This window comes from Betta splendens, chromosome 22 (genome assembly GCF_900634795.4).
Source record: "Betta splendens chromosome 22, fBetSpl5.4, whole genome shotgun sequence".
NCBI lineage: Eukaryota > Metazoa > Chordata > Actinopteri > Anabantiformes > Osphronemidae > Betta > Betta splendens.
The window spans coordinates 8,712,232-8,736,205 of record NC_040900.2 but is presented as its reverse complement, the minus strand read 5'-3'; the positions used below and the strand labels follow the sequence as shown (position 1 = coordinate 8,736,205).

Here is a 23,974-nt window from a genome sequence, read left to right as displayed (position 1 = left end):
TTACATATGAGATACATTAAAGGAAATTACACAAAAATGCCTTGACCTAAGAAGATGAAGATGAAATTCTGAATCTTGCCTGATAACCTGGTAACGGATTTCTTGTTTTTTAACCCAGATATACTGTAGTATATTCTGTTACTCTTATGGGGTTATTTCTGTCCACTACAACGAGGGTCAAGTTGACCGTGGTGTCAGATTGGCCACTAAAACAAATATGCTGCTGCAGCTGTGTAAACATGGACTTTCGATGGACATGTAGGCACTTGCTGGTTGCATAAACAACACAGCTTTAAAAAGTGGGCATGGGGAGATGTTTCTTAGAGTGCTTCGCAGAGGGTCTGCTACAGACACCCAGCTGACCTTTTTCGACCTCTCAGTTTGTTCTGCAGACGAACCTCCAGGTGAATTCGGCCACCACCTCTCTCATGAAAATTCTGTAATTGTACTATTTCATTATGTGTAATAAATTCATTTGTTAATTTGAGCATAAAAGTTTGAGTCCGTGTGAAATCTCTGATAAGGTCGGACCTTCAAAATACACGACAAAATGGCGTCACGAACACAGGCCTGAGGAGCCGTTTCCAGAACCAACATTTGTCCGGACTGGCCCGGACGCACGACCGTCGTCATCAGTGAAGGTAAATAGCGCTTAAAGCTTTTACGTGACGATTCTCTGTGTTCGAGACAGTGTGAGCAAATGTTGGTAAGATTAGAGAAATCTGATCATTAAATTCTGATTTGGCTGCTTTAAGCAAATTATCTGTGTGGGAGAAACAAAGAGAGGCGGTGGAGAATTTACCTGTGCTTACTTATACTGCTGTAAATAGCTGCTTTGCATAACCAACTGCTGTGTGTGTATGTGCTATCTTGCGCTTGGGGAAAAATGACATGGCCTATTGACCTCTAGAAGTTACGTAGGTTAACTTGAGGCAGGCGACGTTTGGGAAATCTAAAGTATGGGCGTTGTAGTCTGCATTCGGATAAAATAAATTTAAGGCTGTGTAAGTTCTGTGTCGACGCTGGAAAATTTGGTCCAGGTATTGAGCGGGGTCACTGAACCATACCTCGTTGAGCGGCTGTTAAATTAAAGGGAAAGACGTACGGTACCGGCGTCGGTAGACAGTGCGGCCTCGGTGCAACAGGTTGTGAAATTCGGTAAATTTGACCTCGATAGAATCGAGCCAAAGGAGCAAATCTGCAGTATGAGCCCTGGCCAACCATGGATCTGGAAGGGCTGGTGCAGAGACTGCCATGTCTGCATGATGGCGCCGGGAAATGGGTAGCAGCCTTCGAAGAAGAAACCATAGCCACCATCCTGGCAGTGGGTGACCTCAAGGCCCTCCTTGGGAAGGTGCTGGGGAAGCAGGAGATGGAGGAGACGCTGAGATCGGCGCAGATGAATGCATATGCAGGTACACAAGCACACGATGGAGAGTTGTTCAACAGGCATCGCAATGCGCTGTGGACAGCTCTGAGACTTCGTTATCCAACCAGAATTCAGCCTGATAGCATTGTAGCTGTGCCAATAAAAGATGATGAGAGCCCACAAGCCTATGTTCACCTCACTCGGAAAGAATGGATCAGACAAACAGGTGGAAGACCTGATGAGGACATTTTCCATAGGCAGGCTCTCAGAAAAAGAATTGTTGATGGTTTGCCCTTGCCTGCACAGAGTGAGCTGGGAGATGCAGTGGGGCTATACACCATGCCCTTTGAGCAATTCACTGACCATGTTATTGATGCTGTGACCAAAATTCGTTCTGCTGCGCTCCGTCAGAAGCAGCAGGATGAAGAGACGGTGAGAAAACTGACCCAGCAGCAGCTAACTGAAGGGAGGAAAAAGATCCAAGCAGTGGTTTAGCCTGTGACTGCAGCTGGACATGCACCTCCCCCCACCATCACAGCTCCACCTGCTGTCCAGCCACAAGTTATCTACGTCCAGTCAGGAGGCTGGAGAGGCGGCCCACCAAGGATGACAGGGGGAGCCGTGGTTGGTAGAGCACGGGTGATGTGGGGTAATCAAGAAAGTGAGGTAAGGTGCTTCCGCTGTGGCAGAGTTGGACACATGAGACGTCAGTGTTACGGGTCGGTGCGCCAGATCCCACAAGCAGCCCCACGGCAGATGGGACCCACCAGTCCATGGCAGGGTCCTCCTGCTGGATACTAGGGGTGCCCTGAGAATCAGGGGAATCCGGGAGGGGAGTGTCAGTTGCCATTAAAATCTGTCTCGAGCCCTGATGAAGAGCCTCTGGTGCCGGTTAATGTAGCCGGTAAACCTATGAACATGATGGCTGACTCCGGAGCTGCTTACACGTGTGTAAGCAACGCTGATGCTGACCACCTCCCAAGATCTGGACAATATGTGCGGATCGTTGGATTCTCAGGGAAAAAGCAGCTGATTCCCCGATCTGACCCGATTCCTTTGCAGTTCCGAGGAAAAACAGTGGAACTGCCTGTATTAATTTCAGATCAAACACCTGTGAACTTACTTGGACGAGACGCTTTATGTAAACTAGGCTGTGCCATTTTGTGTACACCAGATGGAGTGATTGTCGACACAGCACAGTGTCAAATGACTGTGAAAAAAGACGAAGAAATGGTGTACTGGCTTGGAGACATCGATGAGACATTCATGGACGCAGCTGAAAAATGGATGGACTTTATTAAAGCTAACATGCCTGAAGCGTCCCGCCCTGCGTGTCCTCCTCATTGCACACTTCAGTATTTTAAAACAGAATCTGAGGCCCAACCAGCTGAGTGGATAGAACTACAGCTTCTATTGTCCTGGAAAGACAGGGAGCAGCTATGACGGTAGAAAAAGGCGAGTATTTAGACCAGGAATTCAAATTAACAAACAGCAAGCCGCATGTTTCTCTCTTAGCAAATCCAGGGTACGAGCCAAAGCATTTGGGACAGATGATCGTGGAATCGAAGCAGGTTAAGTTTAGACCCACTGAAAATAGCAACATTTGGGTGAGTGAAGATGATTTGTTCTTAGAAATAGCTATTTCTGCTGAGGGTTGGGCTTCCCCACAAGTCATCAGCCTTCCTTGTCAGACTGTGTTTTGTCATCAACATTCTGAGTTACAGAAGGAGATGGTGGAACGAGTACCCGAGAAGCTCTGGTCCAAACATGACGCTGATGTGGGCTTAATTAAGTCCGCACAGCCAGTGGAGGTGCACCTGAAACCCGGTTGCAAACCTCCCTGGAAGTCACAATATCCATTACAACCTGAAGCTGAGGCTGGAATTCAGCCAACCATCCAAGGTCTGTTGGATGCAGGTGTACTTGTGGAGGAACCGAACCCAAGTGGTAACACACCCATATACCCTATCAAAAAGGCGGACAGGGAAAGATTTAGGCTAGTGCATGGCCTTAGAGCGTTAAATGAAGTAGTTGAGGATTATCCATCTGAAGTACCGAATCCACACACGTTGTTGTCCAATGTTCCACCAGATGCAAAGTGGTTTACTGTGGTTGATTTGTGTTCTGCATTTTTCAGCGTGCCAGTGAGTGAGTACAGCAGACATCTTTTTGCCTTCACTTACAGAGGACAGTCTTACACATACACTAGGTTGCCACAGGGATTCAAGCACAGTCCACACTTATTTAACAAAGTGTTAAAGGAGGACATGGAAGATTTGGCCGGTAAGATAAAAAGCACTGTCCTCCAGTACGTTGATGATATCATCCTCTGCGCACCTGACCTAGAAACGTGCCATGAAGATTCTATCACCTTATTGACCTTATTAGCTGAAAGGGGTCATAAAGCTTCACTCAAGAAACTGCAGTACTGTAAAGATCGTGTAGAGTATTTGGGGAGAGTGATTGCGGAGGGGACCAGGTCAGTGTCTCCAGATCAACTGAAAGCTGTGTCTCAAGCACCCAAGCCGACCACAGTCCGAGAGATGTTGACATTTTTGGGACTGACAGGATACAGCTCGGAGTGGTTTGACGGTTACTCTTCCATTGTCCAGCCGCTACGAAACATGGTAAAATCTGAAGGAGCTGGAAATTTGCGAGCATCACTCGCAAATTTCACAGCTTTGTCCTTTGCCAGATAGGGTAGCCTGATAAAGCTACCAAACCAACAGTTTCCATAAAATTGGAAAACGTTGCACCAGATAGAGAGAAGACAAGCAGAGGCAAGACTGAGCAAAACCACTGGTGCCGTTTTCCTTTCCCAGAAAAATGTCCAGTTTATTTGATTTCTCTAACTTGTTTATTAAAAGTTTTTTTTACATAGTGTTAAATACAGTTTCTCCAGAAAACAGACCCATTTATTGTCATTGCAGCAGACCACGAATACAACTTCTATTTAATTATTTTGAAATTCGTTGCAGCTTTCAGCTACTAATCTTCATTTGAATAAAGATAGAAACAAGAACCAATGTCTTTAATTCATACCATTACTGTGCAAAACAGGGAAAGTTGGGTCCCAGAGCCCAAATTCCAGCAGCTTCTTTATCCTTACATAGAAGGCAATAGAGCTCACTTTAGTAAAAACTCAAGTTCAAGCCCCCTATCTTCCATCTGGATTCCCGTGGTGCATTTCTGGTGTGTACGTTAGGAGAACAATCATAACCCAAAGGTGCAGCACCGCCTGTTAACAAAAACACAACAACTGTTAACGTCTTATTAATCAGTGTTCATCACATTGGGAAAATTGCACATCAGTTACACAAATAAATACTCACCATATACAAGATGACAAACACTCTGGCTATAGGGTAGCGCCGCAGGAAGATTCCCAGTCTGATGCTGAAGATTAGCAAAATTATATTTACCACTGAGGAAAGTACTTCAAGTAATTACTGCACACTTGTCATAAGGTAGGACTTTTACCTGAAACGATCAATTGTGCTGGCTGCCTTACGAACTTTGCCATACACGCCGGGAGTGTCTTGGTCGCTGAATAGGACCGGTGTGTTTCTTTGTCGCGCTCCTGAGAATATACAGCACAAAATCTCAAGGTTCTTATGACATGATGCTTGTAGATGCTGTTGTGCTCTCACTTTAAAAAAATCCTTTCTGCCCTCAGTCTCACCTACCTGGTCCTTCCAGGCCACTCATATTAATAGCTGGCCCTCCACTTTGTCCACCCTGTGCGTTCTTTAGTTGTTGTTCCAAACGCTCCAGCTGAAAAACCAGGGAGTTTTTCTCTGTGCCCAAAGCCTCCAGCATTGTCTGCTTCTGGATCAGCGTCTCTGTCAACTGGTGGAGCCGATTCTCCAGCTCTGTTTGGCTGCTGCTGAGAGTCTTGTTGGTCAACTGGAAGAGGAAAAGAATGTCAAATTCTGGCACTTTAGGGAAAATGTATTCATAAACAAGTACTGCTAATATAAACATTTCTCAAAGACCACATTCAATATAACCTGGCTCTCAAGGAGATGGTGAAACATAAAAAGGAACCAACCTGGTTCCTGAGTTTTTGGATTTCATCTTCTCTGTCTTTGATTCGACTTTGCAGAGTGGCTTTAGCTCGATGGTGCTCTTCCTCAAGGTACTGCACTTCCTATTATTAAAAAAAGAGACAACAACTTTGCAGATGTGCAACAAATATAGCCAAACAGGTCTAATGGAGAGCATCACAGTAATTTTCTAAAGCCGATATGTTCCTCTGTACCTGTTTGTAGCGCTCAACCTCAGCCTCCATCTCTTGTTTAGCTCTGTTTTCCAAAGCATGTTGTTCTTGTAAATGCACCTGCTGCTCACGCCACGTCTCTGCTTCTGTCAAAGCTTGATTTTCTAAATCCTGAAAAAAGGACGTTGTAAAGCTAACAGAAAAAACACGTGTATGGAAAAACTAATTTTCACATCTCCAACATACATTTTTCTCCTGGCATTCACAGCATCTTACCTGTATTTCCGTTCGAAGAGTTTGTACTTGCCCCTGTAACTTTTGCATCTCCTCCCTCTGCATCTCCTTCTCGTGTCGCAGTTCTTCCAGCTCCAGAGCCATGGTCCCACTGCCGTCCAGTGTGTCCAGACCAGATCCCTCCTTCAGACTGCTGATCAGCTTCTCTTTGGACTAGAAAGATATTCAAAAGGGCTATTTTAGTTATGAGAAAAGCTAATTACAAAGAAGGAAACAACCATCCCACATGATGTTACTTTACTTGTAATATGCGGGATGCTTTGTGCTTGTAGTCCTGCAACTCCTGCTTTGCTAACTCAGCTGCAGCTTTGGCACTTTTTAGTTGCTGTTGGAGGTCATCAACCCTGAGCTTCTCCTCTGCACCCCGCCGCTCTGCTGCAGTCACCGTCTCTGCAAGGGTCTGCCTCTCAGCCTCCAGTTTGGACAGTCGACCAGATTGCTCACTCTATAAACAAGAAACAAATTTTAGTCTTCACATTTTATTAGAACATATAATGTAGCTATACCAGATTCTTAACAATTAAACATATACATAAAAGAGGGAGATAGCACCATACTGGATGTACCTGCATCTGCCGGTAGCTATCCTGCTCCCTTCTCAGAGCCTTTTCAGTTTCTCGTAGCCTCTCCTGTATTGTCTCAAGAGCTTTGGATTGCATGCTGCTCCCTTCTGTGTGGTCTTGCATGAGTCTAAGTGAGAGAATCACCATGTTTCAAATTGTTTCGAAACTAAATCTGCCCTGTGAATTAAAGTTGATCACAGGATGCTACCTTGACTGTTCCTTCTGAGCCTCCTCAAGTGCAGTGCTGCGAGCCTTAAGCAGCTGATCGGCTTCATCCAGTCTGATTTTCAAAACTGCAAGTTGGCCATCTTTGGCTGAAAGAGCCTCTGTTAGGTCATCAACCTGTGACCGAAGTTCCCGTAAAGTCCGATTAGTCTGAGACTGTTCTGAGTTCCATTTGTCTGCACGTAGTCTGGCCTGGTTCAATTCTGCAATGAAAACAGCATAATCAACACTGGCACACTTATGAGCCATCATTACTCCTGTTTTGTCCTTTCTCCCACCATCTTGCATGTCTTTTGCCCTCTGGATGACTGAAGCCATTTCTTGGTTAAGGGAGGCCACCTCACTTCGTAGTAACTGGTTCTCCAGACGCAGACTGGACAGGACCTGGCTCTGTGGCTCCTCTGTAGAAGGAGGTACCTCCATCCTGATGGACTCCTGAGGAACAGCCATGCCCGAGTCTGAACTCTCGGGTGTGTCTGTAGAAATCAAATCAAAAGAATGCAAACATTATCATATTAACACCCAAAAGAAAATACAGATTATACCACATATACTCTGTTGTCATTCATACCTTGGCTTTGCCGTTTAGTGGAACCATCCTCTGATGTTTTGATGCTGTGACCAGACAATGAGCTCATGCTCGAAGCCCTTGATACACCGCGAGTTGAGGGGGGTGTGGATGGGACTGAAGGTATAGTTTGTGTAATGGCAGAAGGTGGAGGAGTTGAATGCTGGGATTCAATAAGTGGAACCACAGCTTTCAGTTCACGTCTAGAATCCCTCCTGCTGCTGCTGACAGGAGGATCTGAGCTGTTTAGAAAGTCAAACAGCATGTCATCATCCACATCCTGGTCACTCTTTTTGGGCCTTACAAAGCCAGAGGAGGCCTTTGCAGAGGCAGGAATGCTGCCAGTACCAGGAGGGTTAGAGACTGCAGAGGCTGCTGCAGACTGGAAGCTTGCATTGGATTTTTTGATGTTGCCAGCTGCTGCAGAGATGTAGCTTAGTGCATCATGAGAAGATGCATAGGCATGTTGTGTTACAGCTGTGTCAGTTTTGAACCCTGTAGTATTATACGTAGGTTCTACAGTAACTTCGCCTTCATAGGATGCGGCAAAGGATGATGTACTGTCTTGGTTTTTGCTCAGAGCTGAGGCAGCTCCCTGGTCCACCTTATTCAGGAAGTCTTCAGCTTTCCCAGCCAAGTCGGTAAACCAAGACATAGTGAAACCTAACAGCAAAAATAGTAAAGACTTAAAAGCGTATACTAAGTTTTTCTCCACACAGGTTTACACACATTGAGGTTTAGCTAACAAATAGTATGTTTTACTACATAAACATAGGATAAAATGATAATGAAATAAAATAGGACTGTGTTATTATCCAAATATAACACACCAGGAAAGAACTCCAAAAATAACATCCTGTCCCTACAGCTAATGCACAAACTAGAACCTGAGAAAATCTGAAAGTAAAGTTAGGAAGCATGTGTGCACTTGCTGTGTAAGTGTAACCAGGATGTTCCTGGACAAAGGATTTTAAAATGACAGACAAGCCTTCTGTCTATTTACATGGCCTGTGGAACATAAACAGAGTGTGCCTATATGAAGTCAGTAAGTCATCACCCAATACCAACGTATCTGTAAAACTGTCTGTTTCAGCCCTGTAACGAACCGTTATCATGTTGTTGACATCTATTCATCCAACACTTGTGTTATATTAACTGACATAAGCTGTTAGTAGTTTTCATTGAGTGGATTGACAGATAATTCAGATTACAGACAGCCCAACCACAGCTCTGCAAACTCCCCTGTCACTGTAGTGATGTGTGCACAGCTAAAATGCTAACTCGAAAACTTAACAGCCAAAGCTAAAATCTAAGTACATTATTAACACCCAACGTTTGTAGATAAATAAAAATTGCTAAAGATAGCATCGACAACTGAGCTCGAAGTGCAAATAAATCTATCCAGGATGAATTCCATCACTGCTAAGCTAACAGGCTAGCTGAGTACTTAGGTAAAAACCTCCTACCGTTTAAAAGGATGTACAAATCTGGAAGCGCCTCTGGGTATTTGACTATAAACTATAGGTTTAAACAGGTAAAATCACGAACATAAACCGTTGGGACAAACTCAGCCAAACGACATTATTCGCCAGGAAGGAGATTTGTGATGTTCTCAATACGTGGACCCGGAAGCGCTGCTGGCAAGGACCCCAAAACAGAGCGTCTCCACAAAGGCCTGATCAAAAATGAGCCCGTCACCTTTACAACATCTACCTCCTCAGGGTTTATCCAGGGAAATCCCGAAATAAGTACAATGACCTTTATTACAACGGTATTACATTTAATACCATGGGTATTCCTATTATGCTACTTATTGTGTACTTTTCTTTTCAGCCTTTTTACTTCCACTCTTCCACAATTTTACTATAACTACTAGTATAACTGTTAAAACATATTAAAATACAATTATATACATTTTATGGATTAAAAATAAACATAATAGGAATAACAAATTAGGCATAAAAAAATTAGGCATAAAAAAATAAAAATCTACTTCAAAAAGACAAAACCATCACAGCAGGTGCCTTTTCTCCATGGTTCCACAATAAAAAGAAGAAAGAAGAGACATGAACTGTCATGTTATGAAACAGTGCCTCTTTATTTTTTTCCGCACTCACTCCAAAATGCATATTTACATGGCATGCCACATCAATACAGGAACTGACTATGGACACAATAACACATAGAATCTGCTCTGGGAGTTAAGGGTAAGGGAGTTTTCCCATGAACAACCAACAAAGAGATAACAGAAATGAAACAACACTTTAATAGGCCAGCCATAGAAAAAGGGTTCTTCTTAAATTGGGCTGTTTCAAAGTTTTAAAAAGTGAGAAGTGTCCAATTAAGATGAACTGTACTTAACACAATTGTCATGGAGAGCTGGGATCCACATTCAGAGATGGTGATCATCTACCATTAGGCTGCTAAAATTCAGGATGGACTGCAACGGCAGATGACCACACACTGTGGGGAAAACATTTACAACCGTATGTTCTGATTGTGAGATCAGAATGGTCACCTCCATTAGACGCAGACTCATCCCAAAATGCTTCATCAATCGAAGTCTTCTAAGATAGTGTCCTTGTTCAGTGTTACAATCCAGAAGCTCATTGTCCTTTCGGAGCGGAGTCAGGATGATCCAACAGAAAGGGGAAGGGGTTAAATACATAAAAAACACAACTCAGTATACGAGTGTGTCTAATAATGCAAAAATAACAAATCAACAAATATCTGGACAGGTTTCTTCCGAGAGAGATCCTTTATGAAAAATGTTGCCTTTGCTTAATCAGTATTTTCTCTGTGTCTGGGTATAGAGTCTGTGTCAACATTCAAACATACAACCGCCATTAGCGCTCACTCGCTCTCCCTCAACAGCTCAGTCACACGCACATACACACTCACTCGCTCTCTTTTGCACAGCCGATTACACATGCAGTGTGGCTTCTGAACGGCAGACTGGCCACATCAGATCAGCCCTCTCCTCTTTTTGTAGTCCTCCAGGTTGAGGGACCTGCGAGGAGCGCCGTCCTTCACCGGCAGCGCGTTGGAGCTCACGGACAGAGACTTTGCTTCTGCGAAAGCAATCGGAGCAAAACAAAATCTGGTGACAACTGCAATGAAATGATGTGTCGCTTCTGCAACCTAGCGGAACATCTATCCATTAAAACGGAAGCTAATCTCAGACATCCACAGTGGAGTCTGTCACCTTGTCTGAAACCCAACTCTGCACAATATCTGGAGTTCACACGTAAAAACTATACAGCAACACACATATGTAGACAGAGAGAGCGTCTTACCAGCATTGGGAACCTGTAGGTCAATCTTCACATCAAAGTCATGAACTTTGAACAAGTCTTCCGAGAGGTCAGTGGTTGGCTTGGGGACATCTTTGTCTTTTGGGTTTGCTTGACCCTAGGACAGTGCCACTCAGTGTTAATGTTAGTTTTTGCTTAGTTTTCTAAGCGTCACTGTTTACGGAGAAAAAAAACCCAAATCCTCCTGCAAAAATATTCATTTCTGCCTCACATTTGCATGTTCCTTACCTCAAAATAAAACCAGCTATATTTAGTTTACTGCATCCCCTGAGAGAAACCCTGAGAGAAATCCTTTTTTACACTAGACAGTCACCTCATCTTATCTTTTCAGGAAGGTTATGGACAGAAAAAGAAATTATGTCAGTGTAATTCTGACTTTTAATGACTGCAAGGAAGACGGCAAAACAGCACAAGAACTCGGCTTCTTGTTTTTGTCGACAGGATTATAATGAGCATTTGGCTCCATTTCCATAGGGAGTGTCTCTGGCTTACCAGTTTGCTCTTCTCTGCACTAGAAGGATCGGGTGTTGACCCAGAGCCGTACTTCTGATTCAGGTGGGCAAGAATAGCTGCGTGGACTGATGGGTCTCTTGCCTGCAGAAAAGCAAGGACATGTTATTAGATGCAGGAATTAAATGTATATTTTCAGACATGAGATAACCACAAACATCTTACATTAGACACCATGGTGGGTTTGCACTGTCTTCGTGTGAAAGGATCCATTTGTTGGTTTTTGGCGTTCTGTCCTTCAGCCTGAAAGAGAATGGGGGAACAAGGTTTAACACAAGTAGCCACTGACTTCCACTGTTTTATTTTGATCAGAGTGGCTGTGAAGTCCCCAAACAGAATGTGTACTCTTAAAAGAGCTAGAACAATGTGAAGGGAAAGAAATGTATGAAACTTACCACAAGTGCTTTCTCAGATTCAACAATGTTCCAGCTTCTGTTCCTTTGATTAATGTAGCTGTAACATAAAACATTCTAAAAGTCAAGGACATTTCTATTTTGATAGAGTATCAAAAATACCCTTGAAATCATTTCCAGCTTGTGTACCTGATGGCAGAGATGTTCTTGGTCCTCTGGCGATCAAGCGCCTCTGCTCGTTCCTCAAGCTCGTTCAGCTCGTCCTGGATCACTTTCACTTTCTCGCCATCTCCGCTCTCTTCTGCCATGGCCTTTAATCAAAACGCATGAAACTCAACATTGACGGCACAGCAGGGATAATTGTGAACAAACACATTCCTCGTTAACTGTTTACCTTGTCCTTAAGTAACTGTGTTTTCTTCATGGCATAGTTTGGAGGCGCTTTTCGGAATCTGTCCTTTTCTTTAACAATCTGCAGGAAATAGGAGGCTTAATTACCTTAGCCCAGTTTTAAAGACCACTAGAAAACACTGGAAAAGCACCTACATCCTCTATGTCTTTGTCATTGAACTTATAGTTCAGAGCCTCTTTGATGGACTGCTCCTTTTTGGTGATTTCATCGAGCGTTGGGACTTGCATACCGGCCACTATCATCTAAAGAAAACATGAGCAATCAAAATGTTTAATGAATTTAAGCAATCATAGATCACCAGCTGTAACTGGGTCTCATTAACCACATGAAGAAACTTTATCTACCTTTTTCCAAATAATTTTAATAATCCACTTACCGCCTCTTTCCACTTCATGAACTCATTTTCTGTGAACTCCTGATTTGATACAAACTCAAGCCTAAAAACCCGCGTGTCGCCGCCATGCCTGGGAAGTACATTAAATATTAATGGCTACAGTTTTAGGGAAAAGAACCATTGGGCTGAGTGTATGTTAACACATCTTTCAGTTCACTTACCTTAATTGCAACCCTTTGTTTGTTCGTGTTGATCCGAGTTGGTAAACCTTTGCTGTCTCCACCACATCCACAATTTCAGCCACCTTTTAACAAATCAAACGACTATAATGACACAACTTCCCCACTAAGCCGTGATTTCACCAATATTTTCACCACCACTATTGAGCAGCATTAGATACCAACCAACTCACCCTATAAACTGGTTTGCTACTGCTGTTTCCAATCCCTATCCTCACAAAGCAGCCGGTCACTGTCTTAGCAAAGAAGGGCATGTGGCACCAGCGCTCCAGCTTGTGTCTGGACAGACGGATCCTATTTAGCTCATCTGGAAGCGAAACAGGCTGCGACTTTGGTGGAGTCTCTTCTTTTCTGTTAAAGGGACACATTTAAAGGTTTAAAGCTTCCTCCGCTCATTGTTTCATTTCCTATGAAGCTGGAAACCAAGCGACACCTACTCGTCATCGTCGTAAGACGATGAGCGTGAACTCCGATCGCTCTTGACTGACGACTTGTCGTCATCTTCCTCCTCTTCCTCTTCATCATCAGAGTAAACTTCGCTTGTCTTCAGGGGCTGACGTTTGGCCAAGAGTTCCGCTGCTCAATTAGCAGATGAGCCATCAGCGTTTGCAATAGACTGAACGGTCACATCACAACATTTACATCTCTTGTGAAAAAGAGTCACACTCACCTGTTTTGTTTTTCTTCTTCTCACGCTCCGCTTTAAGTTCTTCCATGGCCTGGGATTTTTTGTCGAGCTTTTCATCACGTTTGGATCGCCTCTCCTTGTTGTGTGACATGACCTAAAGTGGAGTGAACATAAACACAGTGAACACAATATGGAAATGTCACTAGTCCACATAAAATGGTTTCAGATGTGTGAACCCAAACTTACCACTTGTGTATCTTGAACCTGAGATTGCTTCCTTTTTTCTTGCTCCTCCTCTTGCTTCTTTTTCTTCTCCTCTTTCTCCTTCTTCTTTGCAGTCTTCAGCTTTTTCTTAATTTCAAACCTGGACAAACAATTGTCTTATTAGTCTTGGATCAAAATTCCAATATCTGCTAATATTACGCTCAAGTCAAAGCAAATGGTTCTCACCGTCTCTTCAGCACCTCTCTCTTTTCAATTCTGTTGAACAATTCTTGCTCTCTTTCCTTTTCTGTCATCTGCTCTAAACGGGCTCTGTCCTCTGCGTCTCCCATCAGGTCGTCATCATAGCCATCCCTGAACTCGTCGTCCTCGGATGAGTCCGAGTCCGAGCTGGAGGACGAACTGTTGCTCTCTGAATCAGACACTTCACCTGAAAATGAGGAATTGACACAACATAAACACTTGAATGAGCTAAATTCAAAGTTAACAGAAGTTGGTGCCTATAATATGTTATTACATTAAATATAGAAACAAATATTTTTTTGATTATTTGCAGTACCAGGTTTTACCAAATTCTACTGTTATTGTCAACTGTGTATTTACTTATCACCTGTAAATTCTTTTAACATATGTAAAAGACTGAAATTGATTTCAGTGCTGTTAAGGATTGATCCTGGTTACTTTTTCGCTGCTAAACATAAATTAAAAAAGTTGAACTTTCTGGATACCTGATCTTTTGACACACAGTCCTCAAGTGCAAAGCAGGATAATGTAACACAAATAAACAGCTTAGACGTTACATTGTGTTCCCGGCATAATGAAGCTCAGTCAGGGAGTAACCTAATCCCAGACACCTGAAATACCTGAGGACACGGCATTCTGGTGATAAGTAGACTACAGATTACAATATGTCTGATCTCGCTTTGCACTTGCACAGTACAACACGTGTATCAGTTGAGACCTGCACAGCTGTCAACACAAGTGGCTGGGCATTTTATCACATGATTCCTGAAGCAACTGAGGCTTCTTAAAAGATGGACTGATGCTGGTCTGTGAAAATGGAAATAAAAGCTGGATGAGAGTAGAGAGCATTTTCCCATGCAAGCTGACACATACCTTCCTCAGGTGCAGAGCTCTCAGCTGAGCTATCTCCATCTGAGCTGCCGGACGCCGTTGCTTTATTAACCTTCTTCTTCGTAGCATTTTTCTTCTCAGAACCTTTCCCTTGCTTGACCTTCTTTTTGCCTTTGGTGCCACCCACAGTCCACTAGACAAAGGAGTGAAGCTTTTAATTTTGGCAATAAAACATTGTAACAGCCAAGATGATGCATTTTTAACTGGTATCGAAATTAAACTAAATTGTTCCAAACATACCTCATCATCACTGTCAGATGTCTCTGAGTCGGTAGAAGCTGCAGGCTTGCTAACTGGCTCCTCCTGCTCACCTGAATCCACCCTCTTCCTCTTTGCCAAAGACAACAGCTCCTAATAAAAGCGAGTGATGTGGTTTAGAAAGAAAACTGAGACAAAATCATAGTCAAAGTTGTAAAAATGAAACCAATACCCTGCAACTGCAGCCCTGCTCATATGTGTCATGGGTGAAAGTCTATAAATACGGCCCACATCCCAAGTCAGAGATACCAGCTGTGCCTGAAGCGAGCTTCCAAATGACCACTCTACGCTTCCTAACTAGCAACATGAGCAAAGGTAAACGCATATTTTCACTTATCAGTAGTTATTATCCTACAGGTAAAATTACATCTGAAGAAGGAGGCAAAATCCAAATGCAAGTGACCATTAAAACACCGCAATGTGAGCAGCAATACTTCACCAGGATTTATCCAGAACTGTGACTCAAACCTACCACCAACATTACAATACTTCTGATCACTGCCTTGTTTCAACTTACGTGACCGAACCCAGTTAGTTTGACATTGACACCAGTGCATTGGAAGGTAATAGTAGAGAAAACACCTGCACCTCAAGTTCTAACTCATAATCCAACACAAACACCTGTGCAATTATTTTTAAGTTATCTAGTTCCCACAACCAACTTGATTTTCTGACCCTTAATAATAATAATTTCTGCTTGAATCAGGTTCACAGCATTCTAGACATGACTTATCACCTGGGCTGTGTGGTGTGTTGCGGTGTGTAGCAGAAGGCAGCAAAGCAGAATGACAGTTGGCAGGGGAGAGGAAAATTTAAGAAATATCTATCTCTAAATTTCAGAAAAAATTAAATCTGTATTTCTGTAAAGGGGGGAAACGAGCAGATTAGCTGGTACCCGCCCCCTGCCCTGGGAAGCACTGTCCCCAGATTTTTGTTATTGTGCCCCAAGATCAAGCATTTGGCAGTGAGGGCACCGTCAGATGCACTGATGATAGACATAGTCGAAGCATTGGTTGGACTACATGTAACACTGGGAAGCTCCGCTTGACAACGTTTGTTTGACAACAACACAAGTTCAGCTCTGAGCCCCTGACGTCATTCAGGAGATAAGGTTCTTGCAGCTAAACCAAGTGCGACTGGGCTGATACGGCTTCATTTTCTGCAATCCCCTAAACGTAGCACACGAGACTTAACCAACAGATTATCCACACATACATGACAGTAGCCTCGCAACTGGAAACCAGTACAAGGCCCAGTTCGCGGCATTTTCATGGCAACATTACTGCATGAGTGCTAGTGGATCTCTCGGAATGCAATCGCTAGTGCTAACGAGTCGCTTCAAAGGCTTTCGCTGGGGTTAAGTACGCTGCACAAACTCCGGTGTAACACCTAACACTTTGTTTAACACCAGAACCTCTCCGTTTACGCGAAAACACAACAATGATTTTAAACAACAAGGGCCCAGTCTCGGCGAGGCCGAGCACGGCGCAGCCAGTTAGCTTACACCAGCTTCACCTCAAAGCGATGGCAACGTAAGGAGCGACGAGTGACCATAAAGATTGGCGCCTACCTCGTCTAAATTGTCGTCGCTCGCACTGTCTTCGGAATCGGAGTCGATCACGACCCGTCCTTTCCGCTTTTTTACATTCACCATGATTAGCTGCACGGCTAACGGGCTAGCTACCGCTGTGGCGTCTAGCTTAAACGTTTAAGGCTAGCCGTTGCTGCTATGTAGCTAGTTGGTTCTGCAGTCAACCACACAAAGGCGATACTGAGCATGCGTGCTCATTTCGATACCGTAGTAATATAATAATAGATTTCATATCATTCAAAATCCAATTTAAATTCTAGTTTATATAATTGTCATCACCTATATATATAGTCTTTCCTGAAAGGGAAACATTGGGTTAGTGAGGGAAAGGTTTTGAGATTTGACAGCTGAGGTAGGAATCCTTTACATTTAGTAATCGATTATGTCCGGAAGGATATCGGCGGTGCACCAGAGTTACATTCAGGTGCACAATGCAGTGTTGTTATAAATCAGTTGTACGAAATGTTTAGCTTCGTCTCTGAACAGTTTTGTTCGTATGTGTGTTGAATGTAGCCCGAGAGTTTCCGTCCCTTCTCTCGTGCTAATCCCGACAACCTTGGATTTGTGAACGTATATACAAGACTAGTTTAAATAACTTAACCGTGTCTTAATTAGATAGCTTTAAAATCTTGTCAAACACGAACCTGTAATCGGTGAATTTCAATCCGTCTCGATTTGATTCAGCATGGCCAAAGTAAGTAGTAAGCGAAGTATGCTAACTGTTTTTACACTGTTAAATGATGCTTTCAGAATTATAACTAAGCAACCTCGATTTAAACGATTTAACTAAACTACAAAAGATTAATTTACTGATGTGATGCATTCGTGGTGTGTGTGACAGACAGACTTATTTTCTTTACGTATTGACATAAGTCAAAACCTGTGGTGGAAATAAACGTGTAAATTATTAAATGTACTTTAGTGTGTGTGGACTACCAATAAAATGCGTAAACCTATAAAGACAATTTACCATTGTACAACCTGTTTAGTCAAAAAACAGGAATTCTGTCCTTATTATTATATATTTTTTAACCCTTTGTCACCATATGAGGAAACTGTAGTAACACCACTTTCTGTATTCCTGCAGTGACTCCTCCAGTCCAGTCTCAGTAAAATGCCCATGCCAAACGTCACGTGCCTCACATCAGTGAGGCTGCTTAGCTCCATCTTCCGGCATCACCAGCTGCTGCTTCCTTCCGTCGCTTCTGTCAAAGTGCCCAAAAGAACTGTATTTCAGGGTGAATACAGGAGGCCGGGACGCCCCAAAGAAGACAAGTTTCCATGGCAGAAGATTAACTTCAACTTCTCAAAGGGTTTGCAGGGGATTAAGAAGCATTTCACACTGCTAAAAAAAGAGTTTTTTGAGCGCTGGGTTGGTCCACAGGGAAAGCCCCTCCTTGAGCATATACTGGAGCAGAACAGGGTGATATGGGAGTTCAGAGGTCCAGAGAGCTTGGAGGGGTGGACGGTGTCCTCGGACCGAGAGATAGGGGGCCAGAGTGAAGTTTACCTGAAGCTCGGTAGGAACAACAATACCTGCTTATTGTATGGGACTATGAGCTCAACTCCTCCGAGGGACGGAGAAACACGTTATAGTGGCTACTGCACAATGCGCTCGAAACAATCACTGGTTAGTGTCTTGCTGACTGACCTGTCATTCATGGAGTTAAATTAATTTGAAGTATAAATATATGCATGGCATGTAACTTAAAATCAGTAGTGTGCAGTGCAATTGTTTACTGGCACTGGCATCTTTACAATCTGTCAACATCTGACACTTACCTGACATTTAAACCACTCTTTCCTGTTTTAGGCTTCGTTCGATAGGAAAAAGCACTTTGACTGGTCCAGTTTCAACACTCTACATCTGCGTGTGCGCGGCGACGGCCGTCCTTGGATGGTCAACATTGCAGCAGAATCATACTTCTCCCACCAGAAAGACGACATTTACAGTTACTTCCTGTATACAAGAGGAGGGCCCTACTGGCAAGATGTCAAGGTGAAACACCTTGATGACTTTTAGGGGAAACTGGATAACATTTGACATTGTTGAAGGAAATGTAAGTCACTAAAATAATTGCTGATTTTCAGATACCTTTCTCTAAGTTCTTCCTCACACATCGAGGAAGAATACAAGATAGTCAGCATGCTTTGTGGCTGGACAAGGTACGTGTAGTGTAAACAGCATTGAATACATAAGCTAAGCTATGAAGTCACACTACTTAGGGCATTAAAGCATTCAAATACATGTTATTTACTGTAAGCTTTGAGTCTAGATTTGATTATGATTTCTTGTTTTTGCAGATTAATACCATTGGGTTTACCTTGGGAGACAAAGCAGACGGTCCATTCCAGCTAGAGATTGATTACATTGGTGTCTGCAAGGATTATGCGCACACAGAAGAGTTTGCCTATGAGTTATACAAGAGGAATCCAGAAGTTTGACATCAATCATTACACTCCAACTGTACAATTCTAAAAAATGCCTTCCCAATGTCACCCCATCCATCAATTACAAAGCTCCTTGTAAGACACCAAGTCTATCATTCTACCTGTACCATTAAAAAAAAAAACGTTCCAAGTGAATTTAGTCATTTTTTGCTACATGCTGTTAAACTTTAATAGCAATTTTATTGTAAGAACAGGTTGCTGCTTACATAATCTTTTTATTCAAAAGACAAAGCATCATTCTCTTTTTTTATAAACAAATGTTTAGCAAGAACTAGAACAACAATTCTAATACTAATACATTCGTTCACAAACAATTTCACCCAATACATGAATCAAAGCTAAACTAAATGTAGGCTGAATAGAAGAAATAAAAACCATCATCTATTTTTCCTCAAGGTCACAGAAACAGGATATAAATGATAAAATATTTACATTGGAACAGGCTGTACAAACATCCAGATAAGCATCTGATGCCAGAGGCATCACATCATGACAAGACCCCTTCTTGCTCCGAGCATGCTTGCTTTCTTCTGCTTCCTTTGCTCTGTCTGTTTTGCTCTTCTATCCTCCCTGCAATCAAACAAACATCTCTAGGTGAATATAGGTGACGCAAATTACCAGACAAGACAGAAGATGTTCTATATACCTGGTTTTGACTTGGTGCTGTTTGTAATTTTTCTGATGAGAGTTTGGGACAGTGGATGTGTTTCCTGCTGCTGTTGTGTTTCCTGCTGCTGCTGTGTTTTCTTTGACGTCACTAAATGGCTTCAGTTTACCTTGGGGAAAAAAAAAATAGATGGCAGGGTTCATTTGTCTCATATTATTGTACGTTTCAGTCAAACCGGGAGGCTGACATGCTCATACCTTTATGAGGCTTATAGTTGAGTGGACGAGCCAGACTCGCCTGCAGATCAAAGCTTGGCTTTTTTTGGGTTCCAGGAGTTGAAATACTTGTGTTACCAGTGAAAACGAATGGTCCTTTCGTAAATCAGATGGGAAAAAAATCATTAACACATGATACATTATAAACTTAGTGAAATAAAGATCACATGATTTAGTGAATGTACCTGGAGTCTTTGTGGCAGACAACATTGAGGTCTTGACATTGTTGGCCTTCACTGTGTCAGACAGTTTTTGAGGGGTGCTCGAAGTCACACAAGATGACATACGCAACGGTGTCTTTACCATGGACTTTTTATGTTCGTTGTCATGAGTGGCTTCTGAAAACCTGCAGGAAACCCATTAGATTATTAAATAATACGCTTGTGATGCAGTTAACATTGTGTATCCAAACAGCTATGTGTAAAAAAATAAAAGACAAGGTTCTGCGCTGGAAGTGGTTACCAAGCAAATTGCACCTGCTTTTGATTTCTGAAAAGGCTCCTTATCCAAGGAATAGTCACTCACCGCACATTGATCCTGCGGGTGGAAAGAACAGACGGTCTGAATGCTACACCTTCCTTCCCAGCAGCTTTGTTTGGCGGAGCTTTACTAGCTGAAAGAAAAGTATGTCTTCGTTTTTCTTCAGCAACTGGCTTCTTCACTGGAATAGGGCTGAACACGGAGCTTGCTTTCTGTAGAAAGGATGCATACCCATCAGAATATATAGCGCTCAGTAACCACAACAATACTGTCTGCACATATATGCACATTAAACATGAATCAAGACACTTACAGCTTGTGCCTTGCCATCTACTTCCTGGGACACAGAACGTGTCTAAAAAAGGGGAAACCACAGTTAGTAAATGTAGTCTTTTCTATAAACCCGCAGAGAGCGTAACTGTTGACTACCTTTACTTCTTTGACTGAACTTCTGTAGGCATCCATCTGTTTGGTTTTTCTCTGGACATAGGAGTCAATAGATTCCATCTTGTTAAAGTGAGCCTCGTGGAGCTTTTTAAAGTCTGCACAAAAAACATTATTTAGAAGAATACCATTTCTATATTTTGGTCTTTCAATCTTACGCCTGATCACAAATTACTCACTAGGAGTGACAGGCTTCAACAGCGGCTTGTTTTTCTGTTGGAGCTTTTGGTATCGAGGGATTTTGCCAGCTTTGGAGACTTTTGGTGCCTTTCCTGAAAGAACACATAAAAATGAGGAAATTTACCAAGTCACATAGGATAATAACTTAACGTAATAAAGATAAGCTCTGGGAAAAAAACAAATGAAGAGCTTACACACTAATGGGGAATCAGTCATACATTTCCACAATGTTTCATGTTTCTTACCTGCATCCTTTTGTACATCATCTCCATCCTTAATGTCAGGTTGTTGCTCACTCTCCACAGCCACAGTTGTCTCGTTGGGGGGCTCATTTTCAGTTTTATCTGAACCCCGGGGAGAGGACAGTTTTCTCTTCTTAGAACCCTTAGCATCACCAGGTACATCAGATACAGCCACTTCACCATCAGCCTTGAATAAATGATGAAACATAAAAAAAATGATTATGCTCTGATTTTATATTAAGCAACACATATGTGACCTTGTTCACAAGTATCATCACGGACAATGGTAATTACCTTGGGATCACACTCAGTCACTGGCCCCGTACTAGAGATCTTTCTCTTGGTACCATTTCGCTTGCCTCGGCGTGTGTTCACAAACACAGTGGTGCTGGAAATGTCTTCCTCGCATGGTGAAGATTTGAATTTCGGAGCGTGATCCTGGGCTGCGCTCTCGTTCTGTTGCACAGCAGCCGCGTCCTTTAGTTGCACACGCAACATAAACAGGACAGTGGCGTTAAGCTAAAAGACTTTGGTACACGAAACGGCATGAGGGAATAACAGCTATCAGACGTACCTGATCTTCTTTGTTCTTTTGTTCTTCATAATACTGCTTGATCGCTTTCAGAAGCTTATCGGCCTGTTTTCAATTTAATAAAGACAAAACGTTTACTCACCAAGCGCACTCATTTTATTTAGCATCACAGCAACGTAGCGCAGCTAATTCAACTTGAACGCTACCTTGCCGTTAAATTAGCTAAGTTACATTACTTTCATGTTCGCTTTGAGTCCAAGATCCTTGGCGATACTCTGCAACTCGGCATATTTCTTGTTATCCAGGAAATCCATGTTCGTCGTTAGGTTATTCCGTTTGAAAGAAGAAACCAAAACACACGTTTAATGTCTCTCGCACTGTGGACGGTAGCGGGGCAGGACGGTTAAAACTGCCTCCGTTTCAAAACACACGCGCGAGAGCCGTTTGATTGGCTGATGGGTGTAGCCGGATGTGCCTCGCACCCAATCGGTGCAGTGCTAAGCATTTTTTTTATTTTTAAACCGTCTTGACAATTGTGAGCCTCAGTTAATCCAACCACGTAATAAAATTTAACCAAGCATTACTACTGTGATTTTTCAATACTGTAATGATTAAGCCGTAAACATTTGTATCTGTGGTACATGTTACAATAAATGTTTATCGCGTTTGTCCAGACGGTGGCAGTGTTATTCCGGGTAACGTGACGTCACAGCGCGCCAAACTGAACGATCAACTAATCCAACCAACGCTCTGTGTTTGCAGCGCTAATACGGGCGCTGCGAAACGTCCCCATCATGGAATACGACGAGAGCGTCTTGATCAAACGTAGCGACGGCGAACCGGTCACAGCGGCGGTAGATAAGCCGATGACCTTCCACTGCGCGAAGTGCAACACGCTGCTGGCCGACTCCTTCGGCGTGTGCGGGGAAAGTAAATGTCTGGATTCCATCGCGTGTTTGAGTGAGTTCACCTGTTTGTTTAAAACTCGCGAGGACGGTGATTCGTGCTAGCACGTGATTTGCGTTTGTGAAGGCTCGGCTAGTCTGGATCTCCCTAGGTGACAACACAACTCATCATCCGTGACACGTGACGTCTTCCTCAGTGATGGTGAAGAGGTTAAAAAAGATACTGTTTGGCTTATTGACGCGGCTTGTTTTCTTTAAGGAGTGACTAAAGATGTGGTCATCGCTGACGCGAGTAAGGTCGGACATAAAGGAGAACTGGCTAACTGGTGAGTGTGTTGCAGTTTGTGTTGTTGGGAGCGGTCATCCGTCACACATACAGCATCATCCGTCCTCTGTCAGCGTTTACAGCTCCGTGAAGTGTTGCGACTGCTGCAGCACTGTGGGGAAAGTCATCCTCTCCGCTCCATCACACCTGGCCGCCCTTCGCTCGCTCGTCCTCCTTTGCAAAGCAAACCTCAATTGGTAAGAGACGAACATGTTGCACCTGATTTCATCAAAGCTCAGTGCGGAACGTTTTATGTCCAATTACCTCTGCAGTTACATCCTTGACAGCAGCTCTATGGTGAAAGCATCCACGCTCACATTTGACCTGAAACCCCTTAGAGATGACATCGACATGGTGAGACTGTAGAACGATGCTGTGTTTAATAGCAGTATGTACAACTAGTCCAGTCTGTTTGTTTGTTCAGTTGCTCACGACAGTAAAACAATACTTTTTTTTTTTAAACTGAAAAATCTTCTTTTTCCCCTTCTCCTGCAGGTGATGCAGCAGTTTGAAGCCAAAATGGATCAGATGTTGTGCATTAGGGACAGACTGGCTGAGAGGAGTGGGACCAGTGAATTATACGTGGACATGTAGCCTGCAAAAGGCAGCACAGAGCTACGCTCAGCTAATCACCAACCGTATTCAGCAACCCAGTAGATCACAAAGCGCTTAATAAACAGGATCCTAATTGTATGTTATATGTAAAATCTGAATAAAAATCTTAATTTACCACCCTCAGCAAACTGCATATCGTGTGTGTGTGTGTGTTTCATTTAAAAACACCAAAACATTAAGGCCCAAATCGTCCAGTTGGCACCATGCTGCGTTTTATTGCTGAAATTCTGATACATATTCAGTTTTTTTGAGTGGATACAAAACCAGACAAGAGGCTCACATGTAATAAGCATGCCCATATCCTCCCTCTGGAGTGCATAGTTTCTACACAGTCCACCGCCTCAGTGGAAAACTTGATCAACAAAGTAATGTCATTAATCTTCTTAGCTACGTTGTATATATATATTTTATGGGAACAAAGGTTAATTGGTGCTGTTCTGGCTGCACTGTGGCAGCGCTGCCGTAGTCGTGACTGGCACGAACAGAAACGCTGCTCTGCGTCACGTCTTTGTTTTTGGTGCTGTCTGTAAAGACCACAACTGATGGTTCAAAGCTACTTCAACATGCTGCTGCAGAGTCAAACAACAGTCCCCACACTGTTACCTTGTCACACAACATCAGATATGAACATTTCAATATCCTAAATACACTCATTCACATGACAAAATTGGATTATTGCATGCAA

General features: G+C 43.0%; 5 protein-coding genes across 7 annotated transcripts; 2 read left to right on the top strand and 3 right to left on the bottom strand.

The window, feature by feature from the left end:
- Window positions 1-4,203: 4,203 nt before the first annotated feature.
- golga5 (golgin A5) lies at window positions 4,204-8,894 on the bottom strand. Its single transcript, XM_029138844.3, has 13 exons — window positions 8,705-8,894; window positions 7,242-7,901; window positions 6,949-7,146; window positions 6,654-6,873; window positions 6,449-6,572; window positions 6,124-6,327; window positions 5,865-6,035; window positions 5,631-5,759; window positions 5,421-5,519; window positions 5,056-5,275; window positions 4,850-4,949; window positions 4,702-4,765; window positions 4,204-4,607 (listed from the first exon to the last, which is right to left on the bottom strand). The coding sequence occupies exons 2-13, from the start codon at window positions 7,891-7,893 to the stop codon at window positions 4,527-4,529; spliced, it is 2,262 nt and encodes a 753-aa protein (XP_028994677.1). The 5' UTR covers window positions 7,894-7,901; window positions 8,705-8,894; the 3' UTR covers window positions 4,204-4,526.
- Window positions 8,895-9,317: 423 nt separating this feature from the next.
- Window positions 9,318-16,514, bottom strand: rtf1 (RTF1 homolog, Paf1/RNA polymerase II complex component). Its single transcript, XM_029138845.3, has 18 exons — window positions 16,213-16,514; window positions 14,625-14,735; window positions 14,367-14,517; window positions 13,479-13,680; window positions 13,275-13,392; window positions 13,071-13,182; window positions 12,838-12,976; window positions 12,574-12,751; window positions 12,383-12,465; window positions 12,204-12,291; window positions 11,962-12,069; window positions 11,810-11,887; window positions 11,605-11,726; window positions 11,458-11,515; window positions 11,228-11,305; window positions 11,045-11,146; window positions 10,535-10,649; window positions 9,318-10,309 (listed from the first exon to the last, which is right to left on the bottom strand). The coding sequence occupies exons 1-18, from the start codon at window positions 16,294-16,296 to the stop codon at window positions 10,203-10,205; spliced, it is 2,034 nt and encodes a 677-aa protein (XP_028994678.1). The 5' UTR covers window positions 16,297-16,514; the 3' UTR covers window positions 9,318-10,202.
- ndufaf1 (NADH:ubiquinone oxidoreductase complex assembly factor 1) lies at window positions 15,850-18,819 on the top strand. 2 transcript variants are annotated; one of them, XM_041069067.2, is made up of 5 exons: window positions 15,850-16,003; window positions 17,321-17,863; window positions 18,047-18,232; window positions 18,325-18,399; window positions 18,538-18,819. In XM_041069067.2, the coding sequence occupies exons 2-5, from the start codon at window positions 17,348-17,350 to the stop codon at window positions 18,676-18,678; spliced, it is 918 nt and encodes a 305-aa protein (XP_040925001.1). In that variant the 5' UTR covers window positions 15,850-16,003; window positions 17,321-17,347; the 3' UTR covers window positions 18,679-18,819. The 2 variants fall into 2 exon arrangements, with proteins under 2 accessions (XP_040925001.1, XP_028994699.1); XM_029138866.3 differs by lacking the exon at window positions 15,850-16,003 and adding an exon at window positions 16,647-16,927.
- Window positions 18,816-21,900, bottom strand: nusap1 (nucleolar and spindle associated protein 1). The gene is made up of 12 exons (XM_029138858.3): window positions 21,681-21,900; window positions 21,487-21,549; window positions 21,207-21,389; window positions 20,916-21,099; window positions 20,670-20,762; window positions 20,476-20,588; window positions 20,360-20,401; window positions 20,092-20,258; window positions 19,752-19,912; window positions 19,549-19,662; window positions 19,331-19,460; window positions 18,816-19,254 (listed from the first exon to the last, which is right to left on the bottom strand). Exons 1-12 carry the CDS (start codon window positions 21,756-21,758, stop codon window positions 19,167-19,169), a joined length of 1,416 nt encoding a protein of 471 aa, XP_028994691.1. The 5' UTR covers window positions 21,759-21,900; the 3' UTR covers window positions 18,816-19,166.
- Window positions 21,901-22,066: 166 nt separating this feature from the next.
- On the top strand, window positions 22,067-23,422 carry oip5 (opa interacting protein 5). 2 transcript variants are annotated; one of them, XM_041069070.2, is made up of 5 exons: window positions 22,067-22,404; window positions 22,609-22,675; window positions 22,758-22,871; window positions 22,947-23,028; window positions 23,170-23,422. In XM_041069070.2, exons 1-5 carry the CDS (start codon window positions 22,239-22,241, stop codon window positions 23,266-23,268), a joined length of 528 nt encoding a protein of 175 aa, XP_040925004.1. In that variant the 5' UTR covers window positions 22,067-22,238; the 3' UTR covers window positions 23,269-23,422. The 2 variants fall into 2 exon arrangements, with proteins under 2 accessions (XP_040925004.1, XP_040925003.1); XM_041069069.2 differs by having other exon boundaries at window positions 22,749-22,871.
- The last annotated feature ends 552 nt before the right edge of the window (window positions 23,423-23,974 follow it).

Coding starts and splice junctions, on each gene's coding strand:
- golga5 (XM_029138844.3), bottom strand. CDS start 7,893: ATGTCTTGGTTTACCGACTTGGCTGGGAAAGCTGAAGACTTCCTGAAT. Junction 7,147..7,241: donor CACTAAACGGCAAAGCCAAG/GTATGAATGACA, acceptor TGATTTCTACAG/ACACACCCGAGAGTTCAGAC. Junction 5,520..5,630: donor AGGTTGAGCGCTACAAACAG/GTACAGAGGAAC, acceptor TTTTAATAATAG/GAAGTGCAGTACCTTGAGGA.
- rtf1 (XM_029138845.3), bottom strand. CDS start 16,296: ATGGTGAATGTAAAAAAGCGGAAAGGACGGGTCGTGATCGACTCCGAT. Junction 12,977..13,070: donor GAAGAAGAAAAACAAAACAG/GTGAGTGTGACT, acceptor CTAATTGAGCAG/CGGAACTCTTGGCCAAACGT. Junction 12,752..12,837: donor TCGTCTTACGACGATGACGA/GTAGGTGTCGCT, acceptor TCCCTTTAACAG/AAAAGAAGAGACTCCACCAA.
- ndufaf1 (XM_041069067.2), top strand. CDS start 17,348: ATGCCCATGCCAAACGTCACGTGCCTCACATCAGTGAGGCTGCTTAGC. Junction 17,864..18,046: donor TGCGCTCGAAACAATCACTG/GTTAGTGTCTTG, acceptor TTCCTGTTTTAG/GCTTCGTTCGATAGGAAAAA. Junction 18,233..18,324: donor CCTACTGGCAAGATGTCAAG/GTGAAACACCTT, acceptor GCTGATTTTCAG/ATACCTTTCTCTAAGTTCTT.
- nusap1 (XM_029138858.3), bottom strand. CDS start 21,758: ATGGATTTCCTGGATAACAAGAAATATGCCGAGTTGCAGAGTATCGCC. Junction 21,390..21,486: donor AAAAGAACAAAGAAGATCAG/GTACGTCTGATA, acceptor GTGCAACTAAAG/GACGCGGCTGCTGTGCAACA. Junction 19,461..19,548: donor CAACTATAAGCCTCATAAAG/GTATGAGCATGT, acceptor TTTTTCCCCAAG/GTAAACTGAAGCCATTTAGT.
- oip5 (XM_041069069.2), top strand. CDS start 22,239: ATGGAATACGACGAGAGCGTCTTGATCAAACGTAGCGACGGCGAACCG. Junction 22,405..22,608: donor GGATTCCATCGCGTGTTTGA/GTGAGTTCACCT, acceptor GTTTTCTTTAAG/GAGTGACTAAAGATGTGGTC. Junction 23,029..23,169: donor TTAGAGATGACATCGACATG/GTGAGACTGTAG, acceptor CTTCTCCTGCAG/GTGATGCAGCAGTTTGAAGC.